Source organism: Channa argus, chromosome 7 (genome assembly GCF_033026475.1).
Source record: "Channa argus isolate prfri chromosome 7, Channa argus male v1.0, whole genome shotgun sequence".
NCBI lineage: Eukaryota > Metazoa > Chordata > Actinopteri > Anabantiformes > Channidae > Channa > Channa argus.
This window is the reverse complement of record NC_090203.1, coordinates 18,529,560-18,539,928: the sequence shown is the minus strand read 5'-3', so window position 1 is coordinate 18,539,928 and position 10,369 is coordinate 18,529,560. Positions and strand designations below refer to the sequence as shown.

General features: G+C 40.7%; 3 protein-coding genes across 7 annotated transcripts; 1 reads left to right on the top strand and 2 right to left on the bottom strand.

Moving 5' to 3' along the window:
* Positions 1 to 47: 47 nt before the first annotated feature.
* mdh2 (malate dehydrogenase 2, NAD (mitochondrial)) lies at positions 48 to 1,593 on the bottom strand. Its single transcript, XM_067509934.1, has one exon. The coding sequence runs from the start codon at positions 1,471 to 1,473 to the stop codon at positions 460 to 462; it is 1,014 nt and encodes a 337-aa protein (XP_067366035.1). The 5' UTR covers positions 1,474 to 1,593; the 3' UTR covers positions 48 to 459.
* Positions 1,594 to 1,600: 7 nt separating this feature from the next.
* On the top strand, positions 1,601 to 5,777 carry LOC137130144 (E3 ubiquitin-protein ligase rnf146-like). Of its 4 annotated transcripts, none has more exons than XM_067509930.1 (3): positions 1,601 to 1,792; positions 2,395 to 2,454; positions 2,738 to 5,777. In XM_067509930.1, the coding sequence occupies exon 3, from the start codon at positions 2,750 to 2,752 to the stop codon at positions 3,908 to 3,910; it is 1,161 nt and encodes a 386-aa protein (XP_067366031.1). In that variant the 5' UTR covers positions 1,601 to 1,792; positions 2,395 to 2,454; positions 2,738 to 2,749; the 3' UTR covers positions 3,911 to 5,777. The 4 variants fall into 4 exon arrangements, with proteins under 4 accessions (XP_067366031.1, XP_067366032.1, XP_067366033.1 ...); XM_067509931.1 differs by having other exon boundaries at positions 1,601 to 1,796; XM_067509932.1 differs by lacking the exon at positions 2,395 to 2,454.
* A 932-nt stretch (positions 5,778 to 6,709) lies between these two features.
* Positions 6,710 to 9,754, bottom strand: echdc1 (enoyl CoA hydratase domain containing 1). 2 transcript variants are annotated; one of them, XM_067509939.1, is made up of 7 exons: positions 9,697 to 9,754; positions 8,816 to 8,881; positions 8,224 to 8,399; positions 7,954 to 8,096; positions 7,771 to 7,823; positions 7,553 to 7,633; positions 6,710 to 7,471 (listed from the first exon to the last, which is right to left on the bottom strand). In XM_067509939.1, exons 2-7 carry the CDS (start codon positions 8,872 to 8,874, stop codon positions 7,054 to 7,056), a joined length of 930 nt encoding a protein of 309 aa, XP_067366040.1. In that variant the 5' UTR covers positions 8,875 to 8,881; positions 9,697 to 9,754; the 3' UTR covers positions 6,710 to 7,053. The 2 variants fall into 2 exon arrangements, with proteins under 2 accessions (XP_067366040.1, XP_067366038.1); XM_067509937.1 differs by lacking the exon at positions 9,697 to 9,754 and adding an exon at positions 9,557 to 9,690.
* Positions 9,755 to 10,369: the final 615 nt, after the last annotated feature.

Genomic DNA, 10,369 nt, shown 5'->3' with positions numbered 1-10,369 from the left:
TCAAGCCAAGTCATTTTTGAACAAGAGAAAGAAATTAGAAAAATAAATCAGTTTTAAAGCTAAACTGTTTATTGATGGAGTGCATACGTTGCTCACCAGTAACATGTTTGCATCAACAGGTATGACAGTATTTCCTCCTCATTCAATGTGCAGAATTCCACACTAAAATACAGACTGTACACAAATAACTTTTTAATTTGAAATTTGCAAAATATAGATAGTTCACAGTACAGTATGTACACAAATCAGTGCAAAAATTAAGCCATGTTTGAAAAGGGAATAGAACATCCAGGAAACGACCAATGTCAACATCAGGATGTCTGAATCAAGATGAGCCTACTGCTAAAACAAAAACAAAAGAAGAAACGCCATGTCAGAACTACCCAGATGCCTTTTAAGTTAAGATGGAACAAATGATCAATTATTACAGTCGTTTTCAACTGACATAATGTCCCCTATTCACTTCATGTTAGCCACAAATTCCTCGCCCTTCTTGATTGAAGCCTTCAGCTCATCCATAGCATCAGCCACCAGCTTCTCCTCAAATGCAGACAGCTTGCCCAGCCCAAGGTTCTTCTCAATCCCATTCTTCCCCAGCAGGAGAGGTGTGGAGAAGTACTTGCACTCTGTCTCCTCAGACCTGACAAAGGCACACTCCACAACACCTTCTTTTCCATTCATGGCATCCAGGACAGAGAAGGTAAAGCGGGCGCCAGCGTAAGCCATGGAGAGGGTAGCAGAGCCAGCTCCAGCCTTGGCTTTCACCACTTCTGTGCCAGCCTCCTGGATCCTGCCAGTCAGAGCAGACAGCTGGTCCGCAGGGAACTCTACTTTGGGTGTGCACTGAGAAATTAGAGGGATGATAGTTTTCCCTGCGTGACCTCCAACCACCGGTACATTGACACGAGCTGGGTCGAGGCCTTTGAGCTCGGCTACGAAGGTGTTTGCTCTCACAATATCCAGGGTTGTGACACCAAACACTCTGTTGGGGTTGTATACGCCATGCTTCTTCATGACCTCTGATGTAATAGGGATGGTGGAGTTGACGGGGTTTGCGATGACACAGATTATAGCCTCGGGGCAGTTGCGGGCGCAGGCATCGGCCAAGGTGGCTACAATTGTGGCGTTGGTGTTGAAGAGGTCATCGCGAGTCATGCCAGGTTTTCTGGGCACACCGGCAGGGATGACCACGACGTCGCAGCCCTTCAGAGCAGCACCCAGCTGGTCGGGACCCAAGTGGCCGCTTACCTGGGCCCTTGTTTCGATGTGGCTGAGGTCCGCAGCGACTCCGGGTGTGTGGGCAATATCATAGAGGGAGAGGTGACTCACCAGGGGGCTATTCTTGAGCAGCAGAGATAACGGCTGGCCTATGCCGCCCGAAGCTCCCAGCACCGCCACTTTGGCGTTGTTCTGCATAGAGGTGGAGAAGCTCCGGGCAAAGCTAACAGCAGGTCTCACAGCACGGGAAAACATTTTGTTTTTGTTACTTGTTTTCTGAGTATAGAAAAACTAGAAATATCTTCAGAAGCCTTCTCCCGTGACACGAACGTCCTCTAGCCACGAACGAACAGGAAGTCTCGTAAAGTGACATGCGTCGAAAATAAGCGTCGTGCGACGCTACGTATAACTAACGTCAATACGTACTTTTACGTCCTCGTCTTTATCTCAGCTTCTTTTTCGTAGGAAAACAAAGCCAGTAAACATTGGAAGTCGGGATATTAGCATTAGTATTCGTGCCTTTACACGAAGTGTAACGGCAGACCTGACCGGCACAGCCCAGACTAACACTGCGGTAGGTGCGGATTCGTTGTACCGTCTCCGTTGAGAAAACACTTCTCGTTGCTGTTTATATCGCCCTGCTAATATAAGCTAGCGCCATCAGATGAACTCCGTCTATTTGCTGGAGTCTGAGTAATGCCCTTAGCCTAGCCACCGTTAGCAACAACAGGTTTTATTGTTTTGATCGCGTCGTCAGTGGATATGTCTTTCTGAAACATTCCTGTTATACTTGTTTTTATTTTTGTGACAGCAAACTCTTTCGTATTGAAGCAGTTGGTATGTGTTTAGTATTGACGTAACAAGTTTGCTTAACGATATAACGTTATACTTTAAAGTGAGTTGACATGTTGACATCATTATGGCTGTTGATTATACGGTAGCAACGTGAGATGTGTTCATCGTTGATCCCATCTTAAGGCCAGCTTGGTTAATACTAACTTAGAATACTTAACCTAGCTGCCACAGCTTCTGGTATTCAGACAGTTAACACAAGAACCCTTTGTTCCATAGTTAGATAATTCGTCCTAATATGAATCGTAATAGTCGTCCAGAAACGTTTACATGGGGAATTTGGTTATTGTGCATCACAGTTCGTCTTATTTTCTCTTTTGGTAGTGACAAGTCTGAAAGGCCATTCCCTCTCCTAATGATACATCAGCATTAAGGGTACTTTCAGTAAGTATCAAATAACATAAATCAGCATTGTTCAAGGTCACAAATGTCAGATTATAGAATCAATTCTATATTTGATATTTTCAGTTCACTTAAATTGGGACTGTTTCCATTAGTAACAGTGACTTAAAAGGCACAGTCATTACAGTTGATATTTCTCAAAGTTACACTAATCTAAAAAACTTGTTTTGTTGATTCTAAGTTGGTTGGTTTAGGACTAAACACATGTTAATAATTTTATTGCGACTACTAATAACCATTATTTATAATTGTTCTCTTTCTTTAGTACTTCTTAAGGATGGCTAGTTGCGGGGAGGTAGACCACTCTGTTAGCTCCCTTCCATCCAGCAAGAAAGGCACCAGCAGTGGTGGTGGAAGTGGGAACAGTGCAGAATCATCATGCTCCGGCTCCAGTAACTCATCCCCAGCCCTGTCTGTATTGGAGTGTGCCATCTGTCTGCAGAGCTGTGTCCACCCAGTCCAACTGCCATGCCATCATGTCTTTTGTTTCCTATGTGTGAAGGGAGCATCCTGGCAGAGCAAACGCTGCGCTCTCTGCAGACAGGAAGTACCAGATGACTTTCTGGAAAGGCCCACACTCCTCTCTCCGGAGGAGCTAAAAGCATCTGCAGGAGGTCATGGTGGTGCAGCAAGTGATCACGCCTGGTATTATGAGGGCCGTAATGGTTGGTGGCAGTATGATGAGCGAACCAGCCGTGAGCTGGAGGACGCTTTCTCTAAGGGCAAGAAAACAGCTGAAATGTTGATTGCTGGCTTCTTGTATGTTGCAGACTTAGAGAACATGGTGCAGTACAGGCGCAATGAGCACGGTCGTAGGCGCAAGATGAAGAGGGACGTTTTAGATATCCCTAAGAAAGGAGTGGCAGGACTGCGTTTGGACACTGAGGGTGTTATTGGGGCCATTGGGGCTGCAGGTCGGGAAAACTCTGCTGATGGGGCTGATACCACAGTGGCAGGTGTACCACAGCAGGTTACAAGTATCTCCTCTAATGTTGCAGCCCCTCCCGCTAATGCCAGGCCTCATACATCCCTTGGAGGTCAGCCTGGCACCAGCACTAGCCCTTCCCTTGACGATGCTCTCTCCCAGTTGCAAATCAGCCCCAGGCCAACACCTTCTCATGAGCGTTCTGAGGCTGGGGAAGGAGAGGAAGAGGATGAGGAGGAGGAGGCCTCACCCTCTAGGTCGTCTGATCCTCACACTTCTGTGGACGAGTCTGGCTCTGGTGACTGGAGCGATGATGAGGAAGAAGAGGAGGAAGAAGAGGAGGGGGGAGATGGCGAGCGTGTGCAGCCTTGGGAGGATAGGCCAAGGAGGCAAAGACTGAATCCAGAGGACAGGGCCCCTCCTGGTGCAGAGTCCACGTCTCCCTCTACCTCTTCCAGTAGCAATGAGAGGTCCAGAATGCCTGATGGGCAGTGTACAGTGACTGAAGTGTGAAGTCATTACTTATACTATCACCACCAAATGGCTATTTTCCATTCCTTAATTTATTCCTGAATTTATGCTGCCGTTCACTCAGTCACAGATCGGATGTGGGTGGATTGCTTGGTACAAGAAAGATTACATTTTTTTTTTCAATAACAAACATGACCATGCTTTTTAGATGAAAAAACTATAAAGAATTGTTGCAATTGGTCCTTCATTTGCATTAACGATAATATAGATCTATTGGTAGGAGTTGTTTGTCAGACTTATTCTATAAACGCAGCTCGCAGTTTATTAGGTTCATCCTGCACATCTATTGGAGCATATAGTTTGTGCTGTATTTGTGTTGTATTGCATCTCACTAAAAAGTATTTCTATCATTAAAGTAAAGAAACATCCCTGTGTTGCCAAATTGGTTCTACAATTGCATCAACACAGTTTCAACAAAAAAAACAACATTATCACTTCATGGAAAGAGTTTATTTTAGGAGTGTTGTAGGGGACTGCGATAATTGTAGATTGGTGTACCTAATAAACTGCCTGTATAGTGTATGTTCAGTTGAAGTAATTTTTGTTTTCAGGTTCAAGCAATAGGACATGAGGTTCTCTATCCGTCACATCATGTGAGCTGTTTGCTAGATTTGACAGACTCATTATGGCATTAAGCTGACCTGTGTCCGCTCTCCTTTTTTCACCTGTGGCAGGCACTTTTTAGTCTTTTTTTTCTTTTTGCAGAAAAGTGAAAAGGTAAAATTTACTTGCCAAGTAGATGTTTTGTTTTAAATTTATGATTTATGAATTTATGACAAAGGGCGTCTAGGAGTCCCATCCAGATTTGTGACATTCAGTGAAAAAAGGCATAAGTGAGGATGTTACTCCTGGAAATGGAACTGTGTCATTACTATTATCATGAACGGCGGAATTTTCTTTTCATCTACACTTTAACTCTCTCAGCTAACATAGCACGAGAATGGGCTTCTTGGAGCTCAAGCCATCAGACTACTGTTGCAACAAATTTAATTCTTGATAACTTAAACTCGTACTACCTAAATAATGTCCTTACTTCAGATTTTACACTATCAAACATTTCCTTCGGAAACCTAACTGTTTAACCTTTGGGCGTATGGCATTTTTTAAGCAGACTGCTGCTTAAAAAAATTGTTTAGGTCATTGGTCCAGATGAAGGAAGGAACCAGAGACATATTTAAAACTTATAAGCTATGTGGGTTTTTACATTTTACAGCATAACAATGTAACTTGGAGCCTACAGCATTATCTGGCTGCCTGTGTAGGCTGTTCCTTTAATTTCAATTAACTTGCAGCTTTTCTGAAATTCTAAAATATGTGGCGATTAAGAATCCTGTTTGACATCATAGTAGAAGTGCATATCAAATTTATTTTGATCCAGCATTAAGTAATTGGCATTTTAATGTGAAATATATGTGCTTTCATTTTAAAGATCTTGGCCTTTGTAGCCTTATTTGTATTCTTACTGTCCCTAGTACAAAATTTCCAGTTGATGTGATTCTAAAGTTTTGTGATTTGAGTATGTTTGAAGAGAGAGTTATTAAAAACTACTAGTTTGCAGGATTTTGAAAAGTGATATTTTTGGTTTTCAATTGCTATTAATTTTTTTGTATTTGAGTTCTTTATGGTTGTAAATCCTCTGGAGAACAAGAACATGCCATTGCTACTGGCCATCCTGGAGAAATTTCAAGTTTGTTTTTTTTTTTCTTTTGTATTTCTTAAATGCTTAACATCATCAGCTCAGATTTAGCCTTTACATTTTAAGGAAAAATGTTTGTGTAACAGTTTTTGCTTGGCAACTTTTTTTGTTAAATGGTTTGTAATTTAAGAATAAATTGTCATTTCATCATCATGATTTTTTTGTGTGCTTTTGTCTGAATATCATTTATTTTGGCTTATTTCATTCTATGTAATTGTTAGTTTTGGTTTTACTTTTAAAATATATCAGTCTAGGTTGTTAAGCAGGACCATCAGTCGATTGTAAGAAAAATCTAATTTATTTACTATTTAATTGCACTACTATCTGTAATGATTTTTCTAGGTGTGGAAACTCAACTAACCCTGACTAAATTAAGAAGTGACGTATTTAATGTTTTTTTTTTTTTTATGTAAGAAAGAATTCAAAATAAGATTAATTGCATCCACAAAGGCTAAATGCCAAATTGCCAAAGTGCATGATGAAGGTCAGTGTAACAATAGAGGAAAGGTACAAGTAAACAATCCAAAATGTCAACAGTATGTAACACAACATCTTATCTTCTAGTGACTATATAGTGTGTACTGTATATGAGACCAGATCTTTTTTTCTCCTCAGTTACCCTGTGATGGTATTTTATCCACAGCAGCTATTAACCCTCGAGATGGGTGTCTGCCAGGAAACATAGCACAAAGTTAGGTTTAGCAGCAGCTCTCAGTCCTACAGACATTCTGATGCCTCATGCTTGTTAAACCTCATTAGTATTTCTGTACTGGGCTGTACAGTTAGGCATAATTATATTTTCAGTGGACCTGGAAGCAAGACAGTGTTTATTTGTTTGACCAATGGGGACAGAATGGATTAAGAAGATGTGGGAAGTCATCCTTTAATTGATTGATTACATTCCTACTGATCATATAAGACTATAACACCCATTGAATGTAAAAGCATATTCTCTTTTTTTAACAGATATAATGAATACTTGTAGTATCAGACTACACAGTATTATAGTAACATAATTTCCCATTTTCCAAAAAGTTATGTTCAATATGTCCTTACCTACAAAAAAGACAAATGACAAAAAATGGAACGTTTTCGGCACCAGCATTTTTATCCTCCTACACCTGTGTTGAGTAATGAGCGGTCACAATGTAGTATGGAGAGATACACAATAAGACATCAGATACATGATAATGTTCAATCTTAAATAACAGTATCAGTACTTGAGGCAATACAGATACAAATTAATTTAAATAAAAAGGTTAATTGTCCTTTTTTTTTATCAATTTCTATATTATCACACAAACATATGTCCATTTGTTAAACACGATATCCTGCAACAACTTTGACCAAGGCTAGGCCTATGAGAAATGTCTTGAGTTATCTGTACTCGTGTGCTCTAAAGATTCTTAAGAGAGAAACTTTGACTAGATCACTTGTGTTTAGACTTGCTAGCCAGGGCTTGCAGGTTAGCCGGACCACCCCACACAGTCCCAAATACATCTTTTTCAGTCCTCAGAGCATCAAGCAGAAGGAGCTCTCTCCCTGACAACACTACCTTCTTTAGAGCATGGATCACAGGGGCAGGTCCTTTTGTATAGCAACTGAGCCAGTTTTCAGCCTGTTGTATGAGAGACTCTGCACCTTGCTTGATCTGTGAGGCCTCCAGGACTCCATCTGCCAATCCAATCTGCAGGCCAAATTGATTGTCCACTTTTAATGCACCGCCAAGAAGTTTCAGTGCATTCTGGCTTCCAACAATGTGTACAAGTCGGGCAGCACCACCCCAGCCTGGAACCAGACCCATGTGTTTATGAACAAACTGGATCACACTGTCAGATGCCATTAATCTGTGTGTGAGAGAAGTAACACCTTCGTGTTAAGTTATTTGCCAAGTTAAAGTGTAAAAAAAGATGCTGAAAAATAATTACCTGAAATCACAGGCGGTGGTGAGTTCAGCACCTCCTCCTAGCGCTCTACCTTCCACCAGTGCAACAGAGACCAGAGGCAACCTGTAAGAGAACTATTCTGTCAGCATACTGTAGTGCATGTTACATAACAACTATTCCCCATCTTCACTAAGCTTAAAGTTGTTGCAGCTGCCTTTATAGACATTTAAAAGAACAGAGAAAAAACTGAGAGCTCTGACCTGAGCAGTCTTGTTAGCGCATCCTGCATGAACATACACATTTTCATTCCATCCTACAAGGCCAAAGACATCAATTTAAAATCTCAGTGTGTTAAATTCCCAAGGATGCACAGACTAATATTGGCAAAAATACAACTACACACAGGTAGAGAGATGCTTTGAAGTCCTCCTCTACTTTCCCACCTGTGGATTACATATTGCTTTGACTGCATTAAGATCCGACCCAGAACAGAAAGTTCCAGCAGCACCACAGACTATGAGGCCTTTGCCATCTGTCCAGCTCTCCAGCTGGCTCACCCTTTCCTCTAGCTCCACCATCATGCTGCCTGGATGGAAGGAAGAACTTTACTGAGCAAAGAAGTGAGGTTGGATGCGGTGTAATTTAATTGTGTTACGTATGCATTAACTGAGAACAGAACACCACATCTGCACTTAAAGTGGTAGTCACCTTACCAGAGAAGGCGTTCATGCGGGAGGGGTTGTTGATTGTCAGCACAGCGATGCCAGAGTCCTGTTTGAGCAGATCAATGGAGCCTCCAGTAAAGGCCTGCAGCTTCTCTCTAACCTCATTTTGATTAAAGCCATGAGTACTGGAGTAAACAAAGCCACTGCTCTGTCTCTGCAGCAATCTTCGAGCACAAACATTTATATAGTTTATAAAAAAATAAAACAATCGATTCACAGTTTAGCCCTGAAAGTACCTATTTAAACCAAACTTTGATTCACTGTATATAGCATTTGTTAAGAAGTAGTCTTCATGCTCAGTGAATCACGTGCGGTTATAAACTAAATGACATATCAATTCAAGTCAAACTATATGTGCATGTGTAGTCATTGTATAAAAAGAATGAATACTGTAGCTGCCTATTGAAAATCGCCTTCCACAGAAAGGTGCAGAGACTCCTCTACAGCAGTGTCAAACATAATGTTATTGAAGTTGTGTGTCTCTGATCTGTAGACATGCATTGCTTTATTTGTGATTCACATATGACTTTATATGGTGTCACCAGCATGGTGATAAGCAGAGCCAGTCTGACTCCTTTACCTAGCCCAGGTTCCACTGCTAATTGTCAGAAGCTGTCGTCTTAGTGTAACGAGAACCATCCTTCTGCTGTATAGGGATGAAGGAAACGTGGAAAAATATTAAATTTTTCAAGTTACTTCAAAATGATCAGATCATAAAGAATGACCGTGGGCACTTATACAAGAAACGTTTAAGGATGAGACTATTGTATGATTAAAGGAGAACAACTGCAGCATTTTTTAGAATAAAAAAAAAAAAAAAAAGGGACTAACACAAACTAGCATAACAGGGGACCCTAATCCTGTCATGTTGTCATTTGAGGGACCATTTTCACAACATTATTTGACATTATGATTTGTCCTAGTGATGCACCGTCTCCCCTATGTATGTTTATGTACAAACTGGACTTTACTAACTTAATAAAGAACCCTGCATAGCTCCACCCAACTTCCCCCTGATTTGAGCTATAATCAGCCAAAGAAACTTTAAAAAAAACTTCTGGGTGGGTGTTTTTGTCTTTAAGCAATACAGAAACCAAGAAAATCAACGTCATCAACGTTCATATTGACTGGTTTTATTTACAAAATAAAATAATACTTAAACACATCAGCACCATCGAAGGCTGCTAAAATCATGACATAAGGTCTGTGACACCAAGCCTTATTATCTGGTTGAATGCAGAGTAATGCAGAACCAAATAGAGCATCAAATTCTGGCAGATTTCTAGTTTGTTTTGCAATAAACCATTTATTATTTTGTTACCTGGAAACTGAATAGCACATATTTTTGCTTAGGGTCCATTTTACTTTAATAAATTAGGTGCATAGAAATATCAAGTACACCTACTACAGCTTGCTACTTCAAAAATAACGAAGCATTTACAAGGAAACGGAGGCACTAACCTTTTTAGTCGCGTGGTGTTACTCTGAAATCGGTCCCCCTGGAAACAGCAGTGCTTTGAAAAAGAAAATGTCAAAAAACGCAAGTAGTTCTTCTGCTTCTCCACGGGGGGGTGGAATCATGCTGCCAGCAATTAGGATTTGGGCTTCTTTCAAGGATACAAAAATATCGAAAACCGTGCAACTGTAATATTGAGCCATATATTTTAGTCGAATTTTACAAAACTCCCCACAATCAAACATTTGTTGTTAAACACTAATTTATCTCTGGTCCATGCACTGCACAGAGAGATCTGCTCTTTGTCACACCTCTGTAAACATGGCATACTGAGGAACCGGCTCTGCAGACATGTCCTTATTCAGTAGTATTAACGAAGGGCTTTAAGAAACATCCCCAAGTTATATTATGGTGTTAGAACAAATCCTACCATATTGTCTGTGAATTCTTGATGGTGGACGAAAATGTTGCTTGGCACCGCTGAGCTGACTGAGATTAAAGATAACATGGATGAACCTACTTCCAAGTCTTACGGTGTCAACATTTTGTTAAACAAAGTCCTGCTTGGTTTTATGTTAGGCCAAGTTAAATGGCCATAACTGTAAACTGTATCTTCAAACGTCTGTGATAAATATTTTCAGAAATATTAAACAAGGGCTTATATTAGGGAATATATTA

What these genes read in the sequence shown, in the direction of transcription:
- mdh2 (XM_067509934.1), bottom strand. Translation starts at nt 1,473, where the DNA reads ATGTTTTCCCGTGCTGTGAGACCTGCTGTTAGCTTTGCCCGGAGCTTC.
- echdc1 (XM_067509937.1), bottom strand. Translation starts at nt 9,576, where the DNA reads ATGTGCTATTCAGTTTCCAG. An exon ending in CCGCATGAACGCCTTCTCTG is followed by an intron (nt 8,097 to 8,223) that starts GTAAGGTGACTA and finishes CCTTCCATCCAG; the next exon opens with GCAGCATGATGGTGGAGCTA. An exon ending in GCGCTAACAAGACTGCTCAG is followed by an intron (nt 7,634 to 7,770) that starts GTCAGAGCTCTC and finishes GTTCTCTTACAG; the next exon opens with GTTGCCTCTGGTCTCTGTTG.
- LOC137130144 (XM_067509932.1), top strand. Translation starts at nt 2,750, where the DNA reads ATGGCTAGTTGCGGGGAGGTAGACCACTCTGTTAGCTCCCTTCCATCC.